Source organism: Mastacembelus armatus, chromosome 17 (assembly GCF_900324485.2).
Source record: "Mastacembelus armatus chromosome 17, fMasArm1.2, whole genome shotgun sequence".
In the NCBI taxonomy this organism is placed as follows: Eukaryota; Metazoa; Chordata; class Actinopteri; order Synbranchiformes; family Mastacembelidae; genus Mastacembelus; species Mastacembelus armatus.
Window position 1 is genome coordinate 23423238 of NC_046649.1, and position 22259 is coordinate 23445496.

The 22259-nt window shown below is 43.3% G+C and overlaps 2 protein-coding genes across 12 annotated transcripts in view; one reads left to right on the plus strand and one right to left on the minus strand.

Annotated features, from left to right (window-relative positions):
- Positions 1 to 22259, minus strand: part of LOC113134345 (zinc finger protein 62 homolog) — a 757491-nt gene that overhangs the window by 255192 nt on the left and 480040 nt on the right. The gene's annotated exons all lie outside the window — the stretch shown is intronic.
- The window catches only part of kcnq3 (potassium voltage-gated channel, KQT-like subfamily, member 3), a 62066-nt gene continuing 48181 nt past the window's right edge, over positions 8375 to 22259 (plus strand). For both annotated transcript variants that reach the window (XM_026313715.1, XM_026313716.1), the window contains exons 1-2: positions 8375 to 8489; positions 9041 to 9484. In XM_026313715.1, coding sequence (XP_026169500.1) covers positions 9171 to 9484 — 314 coding nt within the window. In that variant the 5' untranslated portion in view covers positions 8375 to 8489; positions 9041 to 9170. The remainder of the gene's footprint in view (positions 8490 to 9040; positions 9485 to 22259) is intronic.

Here is a 22259-nt window from a genome sequence, read left to right on the forward strand (position 1 = left end):
TGACGCTTATCATCAGCCTGGAGGAGCTGAACCGAGCTGGGTGGGTAGTTGTTGATGTGATACACACTGCATTAGCCTAGCATGTTAGCACTAAAGTAAAAATGAGATGTAACAGTCCATCCCAGAGGTGACTGGACTTTTCATTCAGACCAGAACTGTCACTGTGCTGGTGGCACTGGGAGAAAAAATCTATCTACAGTGTTAGAATCACATTAGTGATTAGTTTAGCTTTTTGAGAATAAAATAAAATGTCTGTGCTAAATTTCAAATGTAATGAAACATATTCTGGCCCTGGTACTGTCATACCGGGAACAGCAGTGGAGCTTGGTCTGGACGAGGTGGCAAACACAAGCCTGTCTGCAGTTACTTCTGCAGTTACTTCTGCAGTTTGGCTGAATCTCCAACAAAGCAGGATTCACTCTCACCTTGTTTATGTGACCTCTGACCTTTGAAGCGTGGCCCGTACGGTGACATTAGCACAAGTGTCCGTGTGATTAATAGCCCGGCCGCTCTGTGATTCCTGTGGCTCTGTGGCCTGGTGTCAGTATCAGCATGTGTTGTCCTCTGCAGGTGAACAGTAAGTCTCAGGTAGCTGCAGCTCGGCTTAATTAACACCACGGCGACACTCTGCAGGGGGACGTCCTCCGAGGACGCCGCACGGCTGCTCGCCCTGGGCAGAAATAATGCCGAGAAGATTGGATCCCTGCTGCAGATGAACATTTAGGTTAAATGTTCGGCACCGTCTTTCACAGACTCATTTCAAGGATTCATGTGGAAGAAATCCAAAGATTTTCATGCTGTTTCCTGAGTGGCTTTCCTTTTTTTCTCTGGACTCTCCATCCTTCGTCTTCTCCTCTGAGGAATGAATTATTCAGCCATTCTTCTTAGAGCAGCTCCCCCTTCTCTCCAGCTCTTTCTGTGTCTCTGCCGGACCGGACGGCCTGTGCTGCAGCCAAGGACAGACGCAGAGCTGTGGTGGGCGGCTCGCTCTGCAGCATTTTCCTGCTGTTAGCATCAAAGCTAAAGGGAAGCACATCTCTCCCTTTGTCTCTGTGGCGAAATGCTGCAGATTAATTTCATTTCTCAGAACTCTTCTGTCGCTGACAGCAAATAGTCCCATCTCTGCAGCTCCTTCCTGTCCAGCCCTCCTCAAACCCTTTGGTCACTATACGCTTTTCTAATCATAACAATCAATCAGCAGAATTCAGTCAGTCCGATCAAATTAAAAAAAACATGCTTGGGATGGACTGTAAAAGCTGCTTGCTCAGCAACCTTTCCATATGACCCCTTGTAGCTCGGAAAATCAATAATCAATGCAGCTGCTCCAGATGTGCCTGAATTTGCACTGATAATAATAATGATCATTTAAAACGTGGTTTCTCGCAGGGCTCAGGATCTATGGAGGCGGAGCCTCTGGGTGAACTGATCCACCAGATGTTGTGGTATGTTGGGTACCTGCCTTCACTCACAGGGGTCAGATTGATATGCTCATCTAAGCATGTGTGCTGAGTGGTTGAATGTGGTGCACTGTGTCAGATCAGCAGCTCGATCCTCTGGGATCCGACAGTTGGAGTCATTATTCATGCAGCTTGATTCATGACTGTTTAAAGTCAACGAGCGTCTCCAGAGGACGAATCCCAGAACGGCCTCACGGGTTCTTCTCATGAAGGTTTACCAGCCCAGAAACCCCTTAGTCTCTGAGCCAGCCACATCCACAGTCTGAGGGCTGATGTTCTTGTGTCTAAAACTGACTCCAACAACCAAACCGAACACAAAGATCAAGGTAATTCACTGCTGCACTACTGCTGCTGCTAGTTAGCATCATCTCCAAAATGCTTTTTGTCACCGGTTTATTTAGAAAATAAAGTTCAGTTTGACTTAGGATGCCTCTGTTGCTACAGCAGATGTTTTATGCCATTAGGTTCTGATTGGAAGCTTGAGTGTCCTCAATTAGAGGATATTAAGTTTAATGTAAAGCTGCATCAACTGATTTTTGGCAACTAGCTGCCACAGTCTTCTCCACTTTGTTCCCATCATCCAGCAGCCACAGACCAACCTGCTGGTCCATGCGGACCAGTGTTCCCTCAGTTTGAGCTCTGGGTTTGGTCTCCACCACCTCCTGAGGGAAATCTCTGGCTCTTCAGCTGCTAAATGCTCCACTATGTTCAACAGCTGGTCTCTGACTGTGTCTGTTTGCTGTTTGCTGCTGAGCAGCTGGTGGACAGTGGCTTTTTACAGCTGCACCTCTGGAAACATCTGCTGCAACTTTCCCCCTGCACCACAGCAGTGAATGTGTTTCTGACAGGCTGATCTACAGCTTGAGACCTCATTAATCGAATCTATCGTGTTTATTAGGATTTCTAACCACAGAGCTAATGTAACAGGAGCCACACTCTGCTGGAGACGCTTCCACTGAAATTAAGTGCTGATTTCAGGGATTCTGTTTCTGCCCATCTTGCTGTTTTGTTGAAACCAAATCTCTTTTCCTTGAGATCCGAGAGCAGCTGGATCTGTGAAACTGAAAATTATGATTCCTCCCATTCTGTCCATTACCTCCTGGGTACATTTTCCCACCGTGTCTTTTGACCTTTTATTGTGACAGTTGATGAAGATGATGAATAAAACATGTGGCCTGAGCTGCTGAAGAGTTGGTCACATCATGCAGATATAACCGCTTCAATTATTCAACAAAGACTCTTTTACTGCTCAGGAAACCAAACCAGTCACTTACCAACAGGAACATACCAAAAAATCCTGATTCCACTCACCAAATTTAACCGAAACACAGAAGCAGGAGACTGGATGTGATGGGATTGTTTCCATTTATTCACTTACATTCTTAGAAACAACATCCACAGGAAGCACAAATGGGAAAGCTGTGTGTCCACATATTTACCCTGACCTGTAAACTCAAACCTACAACAGAAAATCAAATGAGAAGCTGTGAAATTCAGTGAAAGCTTCTAGAGAAGCACAATCTGACTTCATGTAACCAACCTTATCTGTGTGTAATGAAACTGCTCTGCTCTGTCATGACATCCATCATCATTTACAGTCTTTGTGTGGAAAGCTGCTCGTGCAAATCGCACAAAAACACCAAACATTCTTCGATTGAAAGTCACAAGTCAGCAGACGGTCATTTATTTTCATCATCACAGCTGACAGCGTGTGACAGGCAGCGATACAAGACCTGCGACCTTGTGTTCACAATAATCTGAATATGTCGAAGGTTCTGGGTCCATTTTAAACACAAACAAGAACCATAAACTCTTTCTTCTTCTTTGGACACTACGGGGCTGAATCTGCTGCCACGTGAATCTTTAAGTTCTGGGGTCATTCCTGTAGTTTCCTGGATTTATTGTGTCCATCTCACAGTGCTTGAAAATATAGAGTACAAATAAGAACAAATACATGTATGGACGTGACGCCAAGTTATTTTAGTGAATAAATATGGACAAATGGAACAAACCATCAACTCTTGAGAGCCGTGGCTTCACTAGACCAGCAGACCAGCTGATCACCTGATGTTGTAAACAGAGACAACAACAGTAAAACTGAGACGTGGAGAAGCAGAATGATGATATTAGCAGCAGTAGCAAAGAAAAGAGGCGCAGTGTAAAAAGTGAAGTGCATTGATCAGAATAGATTTCTGCACAGACTGAAGGACTTCACCCACAGAAAAGAAGACGAGATGAAGCAGTTTTTTATTTATTATCAACAAAGACAGAGCAATCAGCAGCTGAGTCTCCTGGAGAACAAGGACCCAGGTTCAAGGCAATTCAGCACTTCTTTAATTTACTGTGTCACCTGTTGTCTGCTGATGTGAGTGGTACTTTGAACCACAGCACAGGAGTTTGCTTATTCCTCAGTTTTCACTTCAGCCCTGCACTTCACAGCCACCACTGTACTTTATGTGTTCAGCCGTGTGTTATTAGGGAGGATTCAACCTGCAGACTCATCCAGCGGACTCCAAACACCAGTCCGGCTCTGCCTCGCCTCCTGCAGGAGAGGGGGCAGAGCAAATCATAGAACAGCCACCCTCCACACCTGACAGGAAGACCTGGAAAGACCTGGAAAGACCTGTGAGACATGGATGAACTGATGGTGAGTTGAGAAAATGTCTTTTGCTTGTGAAGAAATATAATAGAGAAAGTCTGGAAGCCCAGTTCCACCACTGGGATGAAACATTAAACGATCATGAAACTGATAAAGTTGAACTGATGAAAATTAGAGTTTTGGGTTCTATAAAGAACAAATCGAACTGATTTATATGCAGTATTTCAAACATGAATATAAACACTCTTGGTGCACGTGAGACAGTTTAGGTGAGAGCAGGTGAATGTTGGACAGAGTCTGCTGTCAGCCGCCTGCAGGACGGATGGTCCCTGCTCAGGGACGTCGTGCCCCTCTCAGCCAGTAAGATTACATGGATGATGAATTTGGTTCCATTCATGGACACGGGTATCGATCGTCGCCTCGTCCATCACCAATCACTCTACACCCACATATTGACACTCACAGCGTGCTCTGGAGTGTGCGGCCAGCTCTATCGACCCACTCCCTCAGCCTGTGCTGCCTGTCAGGGACGTGCAGGTGAGCTGCAGGTACGAACACTTCATAGGTGATTTTATTTTATTTTTGAAGTCTGGAAACGCCACCTGTTTCTGAAACACACCAGAGGCAGCATCACATAGTTTCATTCACACACCAGGCGGTAAAGAAGGTACTAAAATCAAATTATTAGGAACCAAAACCACAGTGCCACAGGGCAGGATGTGATTAGTGGATGAGTCTCATAAGGTCTTAAAGGATGTTGTTTAGTCTCTTCCTCAGACTGAAGCTGCAGGAACTATGGAGAAACATGTGGATCATTATTTATGAGGCACTTGGTATTTTGGGTTTAAAACAGGATCTTTGTAAAGATAAAGTTTGATGATGAGAAGTTTGAATCCCATCTGCTTTCAGCTGTCAGTGTTAGTTTCTTTTAACCATGACCACCACATTTGACTTGTTTTAGTTGTTTAAACACAAACAGATCAGAAAAACTCAGATGGCTCAAAAGAAAGAAAGAAGTGAGAAACATTTTAGTCTGTTGAGCTGGACCCTGATCGGGCTTCTTTCAGAAGGCTAAAAGGTCAGAGAAACTTTCCAGATCCAGAACATTGAAACAGACTCGAACAGCACTGGCTAACGTCAGGGGATTCAATGGTCAAACAGAAACTGCATCAGCAGGACAATTTGTTTTATGAGAAAGCTTTAACCAGCGGCTCACGCTCCGATTCCCATCTGCCCGTATGAACTGTGTCCGAGCTGTGAACCGGCAGAGCGGCATACAGCTGCAGTCAAATTATTGCTTTTTCAATTACACACCATCGTTTTTCATGCAGATAATTAGTCAAATCCTCCTCCCGCCCACAATTAAGTAGGAATGCTGAAGGCCAGCGGGATGAGCAGTTCATCTATTTTAAGATTGTTCTGTTCTGGTGGGTAAATCCTGTTAGACTGTGTGTGGTCACACAGAGGATTTGATTTCCTGGGAAGCACAGATTCAGTTTAATTGATGATGAGCATTGTCTGTTATTTATGGGTGTTTCTTTAGTGTTTAATTTACTGTGTCTATATTACAGCAGCTCTCCTCCTTTATGAGGTTTGTTGTTGTAATTGTTTTCCTTCTTACTTACAGAAGAGTAGAGCAGAATATTAAACACTTTATTTCAGATGTAGCTGTGTACATATATCATTTTCACCTTTCACATTAAGGTTGTTTAGTATTTTGATGTTAGAAAGTTTTAGAGAAACTATCATTAAAAAGTAGCAGAGACCCAGTGTCAAATTATATACATATATATATGTATTTGTTTTTTCTTGTAATTTGACTGAAGTGACCTATTAAAGCTACTTGCACAGTCCCTACAGGTGCTGATGACCTGGAGCTGCTTCTGCAGTAAAATGCTGCTGAGCCATTAGGGTTCATTATTCATCTGTTCAGTATTTACTTCTAATTTTGGTTCTTTGGTACATTTATACCACTTCTGTACGTTTTCTTCAGTTGGATTTTAAATGGGGGACTTGTTATTTAAGTATTTCTGTTCTGTTGTTTTGGTATTTTTACTGAAGGAGCTGATTCAGAGTTAAAATTCAACAAGCAAATCAACTCTGTTGTTAAATCCTTTCTGTCTTTTAGTGATCTAGAGACAGTTATTCATGCCCTCATTTCAACAAGGCTTGAAATCTAAAGATGATAGAGCCTTTTCCGTATTATGGAATTTGCTACCTCAATCTGTCAGGTTATCATCTTCTTTATTTGCCTTCAAGTTGTGACTGAGAACATATCTCTTTTCTCAGGTCTATTTATGATTGTTGGATATGTTGGTCTTAGTGAGTTAAATTTCTTAAACTTCTTATTCCTGATTTTATTTGGCTTCATGGGTTAAGCTGTTGGTTTACATTTTAAACTTTGAACTTTTTATCATTGTAGTATGTTACTGTGACGCACCTTGATCACCACTGATGCTGTTTAAAGGTGCAATATAAATAAAAATGACCTTGATCTTGACCTTGACCTTGAATATTTCTTCCACCACTGCTGCATCATCCAACGGTAATTAGACCTGGCGCACAAAGAGCCAATAGAGATTGATAGAGATGGAAGATTTTGGTGAAATATGCAAGACTTCACTAAATCTGGATTCATTTAAAATTGCGTTTCTTTTAGTTCAAATATGCAAAAAAAAAAAAATCTAGTTTTTCGTTATTTTCATGTATCAATTAGCCTCGTTTTACTGCTCATTTCACACCTGCTGTGATCTGATAGTTTCTACTAAAGCTGCTGGTTCAGGTGAGGTGTCTGTTACCTGCAGCCTTTGGTTCGTTGGTATTAATGCTTTGCTTTTAAATGAGCTCCAGAGACACTGTGAAGAATTAACCAACCAATGTTTTTTTAATTATTTCAATTTCTTTTTAAAACATTATATTATTTGGAAGGAAGTTTATTGTCAACGTCACATTGAAATTGTTATTTACGTCGCGTGACCTTTAGCCGTAGCAACGACGACATTTCCTGTATTGTTTGGCGCCACCGGAAGTTGGCAGGTGAGGGCGAGGGGAGTGTTTAAACAGTTAAAAATCCATAAAAACGATAAACGGGGATTTGAATCTTACTTCGTTTGAGTCTGTGGGTTAATTTAGTTTTGTTTTAGTTCCGTAAAGTGTGTTTGTCCGAGTGTTTATTTCAGAATGCTGTTAGCGGGTTTACGCTAACGTTAGCCGTGTTAGCAGAAGCTGAACTAACGTTTTTGTTCCCACTTTATTTATTTTACAATAAGTTCATAATGAGAATTCATTTAAGAATAACACTGATTACTAAAACTGGTTGATTTAACATGTTTTATATATATAACTATATATATATTCTATATATTCTCATCATATTCAGTTGAATATTCAGTTTTTGTGTTTGTCTTCTAAATGTTTAATGTGTATTTTAGTTTCTGAGTGCTGTACACCATATATAAATAAAATATGTTTTGTGTTCTTTATCTAAATGAGCCTGCCTGTTTAAATTCATAATACTAAGGTGCCCATACTTCATCAAATTAAGTGGGTCACTTCTAGTGTTTTTTTTAATGGTAAATTCTCCCATATCAGTACATGTGACATGTTTTTGTAACTGTAATAGTAGGGAGAAGTACTCAGATCATTTACTTTGAAAGTACCATTGTAGAAATACTCCACCTTTAAAGGAAAAACAGTGTCATCAGCAAAAATAAAACTTCTAGGGCACAGAATGATTCAGAGTAATCTATTTGGGTTGTAATTATTGATTTTACAGAATATCTTAACCTGTAAGAAGAAGAGATCATTTATTGTTGACTACATTTAGTCATAATAACCTAAATGAGTAGCTGCTTCTCAGATAACTGAACTAACAGTATAAGGTCATAAAATGGAGGTAAAGCTCAAGTAAAGTAAATAGTTTACACCTTTGGTGCTTTTGGTATTTTAATATTTCACTGCTTCATGTGGTTTCTAATGCCGCTTTACTTACTGAATATAATGGAGTATTTTGATTATCCATGTACCTGTGCGTGTTTCAGGTGTGCTTTTAAATCATGCGCGCTTCCGCCTCACTGTGCATGTCCCCGTGTTCTCACCTGTTTGTATTTACACGCGTGTTTTCCCGATAACATCACGTCTCATTTCGCGCGCGCACACACACACACTCACACTCACACTCACACCAGCGTGCGTGTGTGAGTGTGCGCGCACGTCATGCCTGCGTGGCTGCTGATGAAAGTCTGATCCTCTCTCTCTTTCTCCCTCCTGCTTCTCCTCCTCTTCAGTTTCACCGTCGACCTCCTCCTCGCGGCATCGCTGCTCGCCATCCTCCGTCTCCACCCTCCGACCCCGCCGCCTCAGCGCCGCTCCCTCTGCAGGTGGATGGAGGCTGACGCCCCGGAGACACGAGCCATGCACGGGATCCGCTGCTGGTAGGGCTCGGCGCGGCTGGTCGCTGTTTTTGTCTTCAGCTGGTTTCCTCCCATAGGTGCCTCATGTATCTGTGTTTAAGTGTGGGAGAGGATGCAGCGTAATGCCAGGTCTTTGTCTCTCCGGTGTGCGCGAGGGGGAGGGGGGGTGGTTTGGGAGGATTGTGGTGTTTAGAAATTATTCCTCGATGCCCATTTGGGTTTTAGATTGAGTGACTAATTGTCACGTTTTAACATCGCCTGAAATCGTGCGTAAAATGCCTCTGATCCTGTAAGAGGGGTCTCGGAGCGCGCCTCTGGTGCTTCACGCTGAGTTTATCGGACTTTGTGGTGATCTCACCTCCTGTGTTGTGTCACTGGTCTACTCCTGTGCCGCTCCGACCATAAGGGCGTGTGTTTTTGTCAGATTCTTACGCACAGAGCTTCTGAATCCTCTGTGGGCTTTTCGTCCTCAGCAACGTACCGATGCTTTCCTAGAATCAGAGCTGTAACACGCTGTTTTTCTCCCTCCATCTCTCCTCCTCCTCCTCCTCCTCCTCTTCTCGATTTTCCAGCCAGATTGCTGAGCATCTCCATTCGCGCCGGGGACCACATCCATAAATGACCCGCGGCTGAGGAGGGGTGTCTCCGGATCCAGCGCCCGGATCATGGCATGCTGCCCACACCGGGCATCCAGCACTGACCATGGGGCTCCGGTCCAGGACCGTCGCTAGCGGCTCGGAGGAGCAGAAGAAGCCTTCCGGCGCTCCTCTCGGGGACTTACTGGACCAAGGCACCGGAGGAGCGGACAAGGATGGAGCCCTGCTGCTCGTGGCTCCGGGTCGGGATGACTTTAAGCGGGGCTCTCAGGGCATCGGCATCGGGCTGCTGGCCAAGACACCCCTGAACTACACCCGGCCGGTCAAGAGGAATAACATCCGCAAGAGGAGGATCCAGAACCTGATCTACGATGCGCTGGAGAGGCCGAGAGGATGGGCGCTGCTCTACCACGCGTTCGTGTGAGTATATGAAACAGCGTTTTCACTACGTGCTCCATGGTTATTAATAACGACGTATTGAGATGAATGCGCAGCTGAGCCCCAGCGTGTAGAGAGGACTGCACAGTGTGGATCTCAGAGAACCTGTGGAGTCTCAGTCCATTAATGAAGTTTTGTACTCCACTTAAGTTGTAACCTAATATTGTGCTGGGAAATAGTTTCCTCCTGTGTGTCACTGGGGCTGATGGGTGATGCAACCTGGCAGCCAGGATCACAAGGTTTTCTTCAAATTTAAGCTGTTTTGAGTCTGAACTGAGGTTTCAGCTTTGGACCCAGGCTGAAAGTGTTTTCACACTCTGAACTTACATAAGTGGAGCTGCTGATGGAACAGGTGGTGTGTGAAGTAGGTTACCACACTCTCTCTTCACAGGCAAAGTTGCTTTTGCCTTTGGTTCTCCTGATGTGGTTGTTTTAATCTCCTGAGCAGATTTAAGTGGACTTACTGTATCACAGGCAGCTGGTGTCAGAATAACGTGTGTCTGGTTGGTTCAGTCGACAGAAGCAAAGACATCTGTGTGAAATCATGTTTGATTTAATTGGCAGTGGAATCTGAGCACTGCAGACAGAAAACCTCGTCCCCGTTGTCAGGAGTAAAGATAGAAAGTGAAGATTTTTCCATGAGAGTCAGTGGTGAGCACCTTTTTATCCAGCTTCCATGTTTCTGTAGCAGTTTGTCAGGCAGTAATGAATCCAGGCTAGAATTTAATAAAACATCAATAATTAATAGTCTCACCCTCCATCTGATTAGCTCTGCTGGTCTGTGTGTGTGTTGTGTTGTGTTGTTGTGTGTTTCCCTCTGATGTTGAAGTTGTGGAGTGAAGCCGTCATTCATATTCTCAGGCTGTTTCCTCGCTGCCGTCGACCTTTTCCTCTGTCAGATCAGTCTGGATCCGTTACAGCTCCTGTCCTACCAGTGCTGTGATTTTGGCGTCTGCTTTGTCCGTCTGCCAGAAGTGACAGTCGATACCAGCAGGCAGGAAAATACCTTTTGTTTGTTTGTTTTTCCTGCGTTTGCACATCTCAGAGTTCAGTTAGCTGCCAGAGTCACAGATTTGTATCTGAGAGTTATTTTTACACAACTATGTTGTGCTTTTGTTATTTACAGCTGTTACTGGTAACTAATAACTACAGTAACTTGTTTTTTTACAGTTTACTAGAAGTTATGTTTTACTGTCCCACTCAGTATATAACTCACAGACTTTACTAACACATGGAGCTTGTCTCGATCCATCAATGTGCATTATTATTATTTTTGTATTATTTTAGTTAGTGAAACCATCACCATCATTTAAGCTCTAAACCAAAGTTTCACGACTTTGTTTCCCCAAAAACTGGTCTTGTCAGGCAGAGCTTGTGTCTGAATGAGCTTCTTCTGTTGATGCCAGAAATGAAAACTTGTTTTATACACAGTGTTGAAGCAAAGTAAATCTCCCACAAACCGAGGTCAGGAAAAATAATAAGAACCTTGATCATCGTACTTTCCTCTCGTGGGGCATTATTATCTCTAAACAGTTGCAGTTTTTGGAGCTTTATTAATTTTTATTTTTTCATGACTGCAGTCTTGTCATTTTATGCGACAGAAGCACGATGACCTTTTTCCTGGTACTTTTTAATCTGCTGTCCAGTCTTGCTGGATATTTTTGATTTAATGTGATGCAGGGTCAGCCTGTCTGCAGCCTTCTCTGCCTGAAAGTCTCAACTCAGGGCAAAAGAATCCGACTAGCGTTCCCTCCTTCTCACCTGCTGATCGGCACAACATGTGTCACCATTTTCCTCTCGGTTCATTAGACGTGAGAGTTTAACACAGTGATCTGAAGAGACTGACTCAGCTCCTCATGTGTGTCGTGTTCGACTGACAGCACGTGTGTTTCTCTGCAACACAACATATGCAGCGTCCAATATGGCCGCTCCATATGTCCTGGTGTAAGAAACTCGGCCTTTTATCAGCCGAAACCGGCTTCAGCGAGAGCACGGTCCCCTTAGGTTCATGGGTGCCTGCTGTGAAATCTTAGCACCCAGGAAGTGATGAACCCAGTTTGTGTTTCTGCTGTTTGACACCATCAAGTAGAGGTAACTTGAGGTCATTTGTTGATATGGGGTGTTGTGTGAGTGTGTGTCTGTGTGTGTGTGACTGATGGATATAACATATGGCAGAGCCTCACATGTTGCTTGTGTTTCACCAGCCTAAATATGTGATAAAGACCAGAACAAACTACATGATTAGAGATCAGTGAGCACAGTTGAGCTGTTGCAGCTTTAAAGCACCATCCTGCTTTACTGGAGCTCTTTGGGTGTTAAGTGTCTTGCTCAAGGGCACTTCAGTGGTGTGTGCTGACAGCAGGGGAAGTGTTATTCACACTCCTCACCCACAGAATTATGATGCAGAGGCAACACTTCAACGTGGCACATGTATAGGAAAGAGAGGCAAGTGGGACGGGGATTAAAGGACAGAAACAGATGGATGGACTGAGACGAAGAAGCAAGAAAGATGCAGAAACACGAAGAGGAGGAGAGAAAATGTGTAAAATTTACCATGTAAGAACTCAGAGCAGTTATACAACTGCTACCTGCTTTATCTAACTGAGCTCAGCATGAGAAGTTGTGTTATTCTGAACAGCACAGTCTATTAGGATGGACTTCAGGTTAAAGATAGTATAGTAAGACATTTAGGGCTCGGCCTTCTTGGACACAGGAGTCCTAGAATGATCCTGGTCCCTCCATCTGTGCTACTTTCTTCTTCATTTCTGAGGGAAATTTGATTCAGCAGGTCAAAGTTTCTTCTGAGAAATTGCCAATCTGCCTGAAAACCCAAATAATTGAATTTAAGCGGCAGCTCTATTTCAGCCACAGGTGTTTTATTATCAGCTTAGGTTCATTTTGGTTCAGCAGCCCCAGAGGAGGTCTTAGAGGATCCCCAAGAAATGAGACATTTAGCTTCAGTAAAGTGACGAGAGGACTGAGACACAGAGCTGTACGTGGTTGGCTTTTCTTTGCAGACAGCAGCTTGTTTTTTCCATCAGACACCAACAGCCTTTTTTATCCGCTTTACACACTTGTAGCTGTGAGTTTTCTGATTCTGTCAGGCTGAGGTTGTTTCTGTGAAGCCTTTGCAGTTGCATCACATCTGTCTGGAGGAAGAGGCTTTACGCCAATAACTGATCAATAATTAACCACCAGGCTGGCTGAAGCATCAAGTTGTGTCTTCATTCAGCCGTGTTTTTTCAACTGCGTCTACCAGTATGTAACACAGCAAAAGTGGCTCCCCATCTCCCCCAGTGTTTTACTTTCTCAAAACCAAATCCCTCTGGACTCGAGCCGGTCCATGTCTGCATCTGCTGTAGGAAAACCCAAACGCGCTGAGACACGTGCAGTATTCTTTATCGTGCACAGCTCTATACATTGTAGGTGTTTAGATTGTTGGCCATTAGGCAGTCTGCCTGCCACTGAGCCCAAAACCTGCAGCAGAGTCATAGAGAGGTGAGTTCACAGCAGGAGTCCTGATCTCAGCTTCATAAAGTCAGTCTGGGATCACGTAAACAGGCAGAACTGTGGCAGCTACTAAAAGATGCTGGAACAACCTGGACACAGTGCAGGTGCATGAGGGGGGAACTGCTGCTGGTTTGGGTTTTTTGTCTTTGCTGCACTTTGGATGAAGTTCACTGAGAAATGGTGCTAATTTTTGGACTCGCCCTCACTTGGCTTCAGTGCCAAAACATCCCTCATTCACTGTGAAAATCTTCATTACCGGGACTCATCACTGAGATAACAAATCAATGTGTTTTCCACTTGTCTCCCAAAATGTATCAGGACTGTGGTACCGAAAGGTTGGTTTCCATAGCAACGCAGTAGAGCGATTGAAATCAGATCCATGGTGGAGGCTGACAGGCGGTAGAGCCAGCATGTGTGTAAGAGAGAGATAAACAGAGATGGATAGAGATGTGGGGGGTGATCGGGGGAAACACGATATGTCCGACATCAGCAGTTTCTGTGGCGGTGAACCTTGGCCTTGTCCTGGCATCCACACAAGCCTGACAGGATGGTTCCTTCCCAGAATGCTCAGCTGCATTATCCACTTCCCCCATCTCCACTTCTGTACAATATTGGTGTTTTTGCTTTTTCCTGGGAAAGAGCAGCAGCTGTGGGTCAGCGTCAGTGTTTGATTTCATGGTTTCAAATCGCTCTGTCGGATTACACGCTGCTCTGCAGGTTGAGGCCGACATGTACTGAAAATCCTGTATTTTCATCCTGCTGAAACAAAGCTGCAGGTCTGCCACAGGGACACAGGTTCAATGATTTAGACCAGATGCTGAGGCTTCTCTTCATGTTTGAGGGGGTTTGTCTGGTGGGAGGTTTTTTCAAGTACAAGCTTCAGCATTGACTTTGGTGCTAGTTATGTTTCCACAGCAGGTTGACAGGGAGGACTTTTCAGACATGTATATTTTCAGATGTGAGCATATGATTGATTTTAATTATCAGTGAGAGTAATTGTTAAATACATATTTCCCCCTTTAATTCCTGTTTACTGCAACTTGTTTTCGTTTCTGTGACTGATCTTTGAACTTTCTTTACTTCTTATACTGACTAAACCTCATTTTAAATTCTAATCAACAACTCAAATATTCCAAATGTGCTGCTGTAAATCACAGAGAAATGTGCATGAAGTGATGGAGAAATGTTTCACAGCGCATTAGACTTTTCCATTTCATGTAATTCTGCAGTTTTAAAGATTATATCTCAGATAGTTCAGAGAAAGTGTGACACAGCTTTAATATTATAATGAGCACATTCAGAATTGAAATAAAAATGTGGTCAGATCATGTGCAAAATGTTTGGTTTATTGACTTTTAAGCAATTTGAGAAGAAATTAAAAAAAATATTGAAAAGCTGAGATTTCAGCACCATGGACAGAGACCACATTAGCAGGACTGAGTAGACTACCACATTAGAAATATAATATAAACCCCAGTGCTGAAAAACACACAGCTGGTTTGTGTCATAGACACACAAAATAACAAAATAATTGCTAGAAAACATTCCCCGCCCCCACCTCCCTAAATGTAAAGACCTGCTGTTTTATATTGTTGTAAACTGACCATCTCTGACATTTTACAGGTCAAACAATTCACTGATTTGCTAAAATAGTAAAGGAAAGATTTGTCACAAAATAAAATGTTGTTCATCCTTGATCTTGGAAACAGTTAAGTACAGCTGTGAGTAAAGATAGTTTTGCCAAGATTATAAAACTGATTATTAGTTGCAGCCTTGACTAATGATGATAGTCTAAATACAATCATACTGTACGTACTGCACTCACATTTACCAGCTGACCTGCTTTCTGCTCCTATTTCTGCAGATTCTCATTTGAAATCTCTGTCTCTAACTGAGACAGAGGAAGCTGAAAATCCACTGATTGCTCTGATTTTGCTGAGTCCACAGAATCTTTTTGTAGAAGATCGCTGTGCACATACAGTAATAACTCAGAGCTTTCAGCAAATTACCATCACAGTTCAGGCTGAATGAGATTAATCTCACACTTTAACTCCACATCCATCCCTCCAGACAATACAATCTGTCTGCTTTTCTTTCTCTGAACAGCACATTATGTATTCAGTAACAGTGGTCGTGTTGTTACCTTCCTATTAGTGGGAATGACCCTGTAGACTCCTGAGACTGAGAAATGTTGTCCAGCTGATGTGTTCTTGTTGTGTCCTCAGGTTAAATTGTTTTGACTGCACAGGGAAATTAGGTAGAAATGGCCTTAATAAGTCAACAAAAGAGCCTGACACCTTCTTGTAGACTGAAGAAATGTGTTTTTTTGCCATTAGTTTTGTATTTGTGCTCTACTGACACTCAAACCTGTTGATATGAAGAGTCCAGTTGTCTTAAAGAAATAATTCGCTGCTGCACATTTAATCTAACTCATCCCTTTGTGTGTCAAACAGTAAAACTGTTCTTAATGCCCTGTGACTGGAGAAAACAATAACGGACGTCTTATTCCCAAAAGCCCCCATGATGAAAAATCCTACAACACCCAGGATGCATTGCGCCCGGTACATCCCAATGTCCCGTCAGCTTAACGCCAACTTCCTCTTGACGGGAGACGAGCTGTAATGGACGAGCATTGGAGTTTCTGCTGGTCATTGAGGAAGGTTTTAGTCCTCATGGAGTTTTTTCCAAAGAGCTCTGCTCACAGGTCACACAGAGGAAAGGTCACTGTTCTTCACTGAGACAAAACAACTAGAAATAATTGAGTAATACCAGCAGACTGCAGTTTTGTTCTGATGGACATGAGAGGTAAAGTGAAGCTCATTAGGACCAATACACACTCAACAGCAGTTAGTGACTCTAAATATCCGTCTGCAGCTGACTCCACAGGTGAGAGGCATTTGCTGTCAGTGTACGACGGCGGTGAGAGCTGCACATCAGCTCAGGGCCGGGAGATAATTGAGCTTACAAGCTGATCAGTCAAAAGGATTTGAAAGCACATATCTCCTACACACAATTAAAAAATAATTCAACACATCACATAGAAATGAATTGAAATCAGCTAATCTTTTCTTGGTAGCGACATGTAAATATGTAAGTTGAGATATTTAGGTTTTATTTTAACATTTGAACCAATTTTGGATGTGCTCAGAAATTAAATGGAAAACAGTGGCTGCCCAGGACTTAATGAAAAATGCTTAAATATTTTCAAACTGTGCAGGAAGGTAAGGAGGTATACACAGAATCAGAAGTTTACCAGCTTCAGTTTGCAAACATTAGTCAGGGACCTGAAGCCTGAATGACTTGGTCTGTTTGAGGTATTCATAGATCACTATAGTTTTAATATACTTTTACCTTCATTATATAAATCTGTGTTATATTCTTCAGCTCAGTGCTGCAGTTGGTCTGGAATAAAATGAGGACTCTGTCGTGTGTTTGCTGAGAGCAGAGATGGATGAGGTTCCTCTGAGGACAGGCCTCGCTGTCAAACTGCTTCATCACTGTGGTGTCAGAAACAGACGCAGCAGATACGCAGTGAACATCAGTGAGACACAGCTGACTGAACCACGACAACCTGATGTCTTTGTCTTTCTGCAGCAGAAACCCTCTGTATCTACGGCTAATGAAAAATGAGATTCCTGGAGGTTGAGCTTTGGGATGTGTCCCGTGAGGGAGGAAGGAGCCGTCAGCTGCATGTTTGTATTTCCATTTATAGAAAACCTTTGCTGAACAGCCTTTACACTTTATCAGTGCAGTTTTTAGTTTCACTCTTAATCAATGAGCCAAAGAAAATGACGCTTTAAATCCAGAAACAGGAGCCAACAGCCTCCAACTTTTGGTGTCAACTGACAGTTTTTTATTCTTTGGATACTTGGATCTGTTTTAACAGAAAATGATTTTGTTCTGATATCCAGGCCCAGTTGAGTTAACTGGATCAAATGGCACAAAACTGGCTCCACTTTTATGTTTTGCATTAACAGTTTGGACGGCTGAGATGTAAGTTCACAGTTTGTCTTTGTGCAGAGATGGTTCATGTGGGACCGTGTCAACCAGGAACTGGAGGTTTTCCTGACATCCTGCTAATTTCAGATACACTGGGGATTTAAGGTTCATTTTTAAGATCCAGACCCACGATTTCATTCAGTACAGTCTCAGTCATAATCTCCCTGCTGTGGAGCAGCATTACCATCACAGTCTATTTATATTTACCAGTCCTGGAGTCAGTTTAGGGCTTCCTAATGGACTCTGTGGTTGTGGTCATTTAGCGTAATAACATTTATCTTCGACAAATGTTGTACCAGTGGGAGAGTGGTGGCTCTTGGAGAGATGAAATGTAAGGTCATGGCTCAGTTAACTACGGCTTTCATGTGTAGATGGAGACATCTCTCACTCACTGCATGTGATACGAATCTTTTCACAAATTACAGCTATATTTGTTTATGACGAAACCTAAGTTCATTATAAATGAGCAAGACTAAAGGTCAGCAGTCCCAGCATCCATTCCTGATCAGAGATATGTTGGAGTAACAGCAGAGGCGTTGGCTTTCATTAACCACCACGTGGGGGCAGCAGAACGAGCTATGAACACAACACTGACGGACTATCGTCTCGTGAAGGCGGTGCAGCTAACATGTTAGCAGCTGGTTCCAGCAGCCACAGACCCACATCATTCATATGGATCCATGTCTGTGTGATGAATAGTCCAGTATTTACTCTCCTTTAGTCCTGGTTTGGTCTACTGACTCCTTCTTCTGCCCAGAGGGTGTGAGACGTACACACAGCTGTGTGTCAACATCACTGGGCAGAAGAAACCACGTATTTTGCAGCTGTGACTGTTCGAGCGTCTTTAAATGCTCCGCTCACTCCTCCAGCTGGTCTCGATCTGTCGGCCTGTTGTTTGCTGCTGAGCAGGTATTGGACAGTGGCTTCTTCTGTGCGTCCTGAAGAAAACGACTTCCTGCTGCTGGAAAGTAGGTCAGTGAGTGTAGAGAGGACTAAAGCAGGAAAGGTGTGGGCTGCAAAACCAAAACAGTGATCCGCCTGGAGCTCTCTGTGCAGTCCTCACTGCGAGCTCCACCTTGCTTTAGTAATGCTTATATGAAAATACTGATTAATGCAGCAGGTGGAAGAAATATATTTATTTGAGTAAATGAAATGTTTTCTCTTTGTTTCATGGATGTGGTTGTGTTCAAAAGATAAGTTGTGTTGACAACAAGCAGCTGATCTTGGTTTGTTCAGCTTCACCTGCAGCATTTAGGAATCGGTGGAGCCGCCGCTGCTGCCAGATCCTCCAGCCTGAGGTTTAGACACGAGTTTAATGTAAATGTGCAGCTGGTTTCATGATTAAAACACCTAATGGATGTCTGCCAGTGTGACACTCTCTGCTTGTTGATGATGAATCGACCATAAATCAGATATATTTGTTATCGCTCAATCGATGAAGGTGATTAGCCAGATTTGTATGTGTAGAAATATTTCTCCGCTCTGCTGGGACTCGTCTTCAAAGCCTCCGTCCCATCCTGGTGAGTGGACGTGCATACCCAGCTGTCAAAAAGCACTTACCTTTGCAGAAAAATGGCTTTCACAATGGAGGTTCAGGAGGTCATAAGTGACAGAATGGAACCCTTGGGTGCCATTGGGTGCAGGCAGCAGGGTGTTAACACACCAGGAGCACCCTGCACACGTTGTACAGCACATGCAGCCAAATGCTGGATTTCGTTTGTTTTTACTACACAAACTAACCTGCAGTGAGTCGCTGATTAGTGGCTAGATGAAATCTCCACAGGTGGGTGTTTTATATGTCTTTAAAAGCATGAAATCAATAGGAAACAGAAATTACATTGATCTGTTCTTTATTTACAATAAAATAGCTCTGTTTAGTGGAGCTCAGCTGTAGTTCTGATCACTGGGTAACAAAAGGGCCTCAGACCCACTAAGAACAGGACAGAAACATGTTTTCAGTGTTTTACATTCAGCCAGTCATGTTTTTCTTGGAGCTTTGACTCTCAGCCAATCAATACATCAGCCTTTATTTAGAAAGCACCTTTCAAATGTAATTCAGAGTGCTTTACAAGAGCTCGTGGACATGCAGCCTAGTTACAATTAATTAAAATAAAAAATATAAAAGTTATAATTTTACAATAACAGGCTCATTACATCTTTTCTTATGATTTGAGCTCAGAATTCAGGTTGAGGTTGAATCCAAACTTTGGTGCCGTGGTTTGTGTTTAGATCATGTTCTGCTTTAATACAGAGAAGGTTCTCATTGCTTTCAGACCCTGTGTCCTCTCTTATTACAATCCAGCCGGTGATTTCATTTCCACTGCAGCGTGAGTGAGAAAGCAGTTCAGCAGCATATGAGGCTAATTTCCAGGAGACCGTGTTGGAATGACTGAACACATGATACATTAGAACTGAGTGGCCTAGGAATTGATTTGCTCATGACGAGAGTAAACAGTTTTATTGTGATGAAGCAGCTGCAGTAAAAAGTTCATCAGTGGGACCTGCAGCAGATCTACAGCAGATCAAATGCACCGGCGCCTGCTCAGGCAGTGCGGTTTGGACTATTGGGTTTCAGGCTGAGAGCGACTCTTCGAGTCCGGCGTCACGTTCCATGTTCATGTCACTCTTGACAATCGCTCATTTCATCAGTGATTTGGCATCCGACCCTTTGTCATCCACATTAGTCCAGATGATCCGGTGTTTCCGTGACGATACCGTGGGGAGGCACTCTGTTGTCTTCCTCCCATGCACAATTACCTCAAACACCAGAACAAATTCAATTGTCCTTCTTATCAGTATTTGTACATTTTCCCTGCTCTCTACTCGCCGTTGTTTCCTCTGTGCTCCGCTTTATCTTTTTCCTCTCTTCCACCCGCCGACCCAGACGGCTGTAATGTTTGTGGCGCCCAGAGGCTCCAACCTCAACATCTCATGAGGCTGTTCGCCTCAGGCCTCAGCCTGCTTAAGAGTAATGATATCAGGCCTTATTTATGTCAGGTAGTGCAGCTGAATACTAAAGTCTCCAGGAATGAGCTGGAGAGATTCAGTCTCACTGTGCATTTGCTGTTTTTTTTCTGTAAAACCACAGTTTCTCTCATTTCGAAGCAAAAAGCTCAGTGGCACATATCAGCAACAATAAAACAGAACATTCGTCCTGAAACATTGTCCCGGTGCGGTTTTGGATTTGCATCATGATGAATTGGTGTTCAGTCCAGGCTCTGGCTGCAGGTCCTGCTTCCTCTGTGGAGCTGTTTAATCTCCAGCAAACAAGCGTCTTGTAAAAATGTTGTGACCAAAGTCCCAAAATATCATCAGTCAGTATCATCTGGCTTTTGGGATGCCACCAACCACAGTGGGACCAGAGGACACAGCTGTGGAGGATCTGGTTTGAGGCCACCAATCAAAGCTGTCAATCATCTGAAATCCATCTGTTTTTCTAACTTATTAAAACTAACTGATCAGAAAAATGACACTGGTGCATTGATCAGTGTAAAAAACCCTAGTGACAGAAATCAGCTTCACTTCTGTGCCTTCACCACAGTAGACATGTCGGTTTGTGCATGAAGAGTACACAGTGATTTGCTGTTGTTACTGTGGGGGTGACCAGCTCTGGTCTTCGCGTGAACCAGAACCACGTGTTTTAAATCATAAATCTCCCTGTCGTGAGATTGAAAATGACTTCAGAGTCGTGCACACAGGGGAGGCTGATCTTAGCCAGCAGGATGTCCGGCATCTTGCCCGCTCTTTGACTGCTATACTTATTAATATTGCACATCATCAATTGAGGATTAAATTATGGATCTATATTATGGCTGCCAGCGCCTCTTCATCACATGTTATAAATAACCTGCACTACTTGTTTTGCACATTCACTACATCTCTGTGCTGCCCTTTGATTTGTACGTCGTCTAATGCACTGGACCATCTTGTGTAGTTTTTGTATACGCAAATACTTCTTGTAGATTGTGTATTGTTTAATGCAGCGGCGTGAACCTGGATGCCAAGCTGACCAGACAACTCATTTATGACAACACTTCATGCTCATAATCTCCCACAGCTGCACAGATGCAGTTTAGCAGGTGGCTAACGATGCTGTCTCACCTCATTTGTCTCAGAAGGCGCCACGGTTTACGGCTCAAACGACCGATGCTGGAAAACAGAGTAAAAAGTGACTTCACCGCATCACAACAGAGATGGAACATTACTCATAGTTTTATTGTTATGGTCTTCATTATGAGTTTTAGGGTGTTTGGTAATTGACACACAACCTGGGATGGCTGATGTTAAACGTGGGCCCTGACCCCCTCTGTTTCCCTGATTGATCAACAAATCATCCTGATGGTTATGACATGGAGGTTAGTTTTTGTCTTACCTGCCTATTGTTTTTTTACAGTCTAAGCAGTGATGTATTAATGCAGACTGTGGGCTTACTAAATGTTCACACTGTGTATAAACAGCATCATTAAATAGTTTAATTGTTCTGAATGTCATAGGATTAGAAGAAGCAGCAGTGAGAGAACCTGCAGTAGTAGAGTTAGAGTCTTACAGGCTGTAGATTTGACTCTAGATGTGATAATTATGCTGGTTGTTGTATAATCACTGCAACAGCTGCTTAATCTGATATCTGAAGTACACACAAACACACAGCATCTCTGATCACTAACCATCACACACACACACACACACACACACACACACACACACACACACACACACACACACACACACACACAGAGGGATCAATGGGTGCAGGTCTGTAGTCAGACCTGGAGGAGGATGATCTTACCAGGAGGAGTAAGGAGATCTGGTCTTTGTAAAGAGAACCTCACCCCCCCCCCCCCCCCCCCCCCCCCCTCCAATGCAATCCCACACTCCCTCCTGGTGTTGAACACCAAACCCCAGGCATGTGTCTGATCCTGTGTGTGTGTGTGTGTGTGATCTACATGCTCTGTCAGTGAGGAGCTGTTCGAGTGAGGCGGGAGTGTTAACGCCCTGCAGGAGGGATCGGAGTCAGGGGGTCAGGGTGGGGGAATCATTCCTGTCTGTAATTTCAGTCCTGTCTGAATCTGCTGTGTCAGGAATTTTCAGAAATTGCAGCGTCCGCCAGCCTCTCCGACTTCCTGTACCATGAGGGTAAATAATAACCGTTGGCTGTCACTAGTTAACAATGGACCCACACGTACGATACTTTATTCAGTTTATTTATTTTACAGTCTATAAAACTGTGACAGCAAGTTCTGAAAGTGTC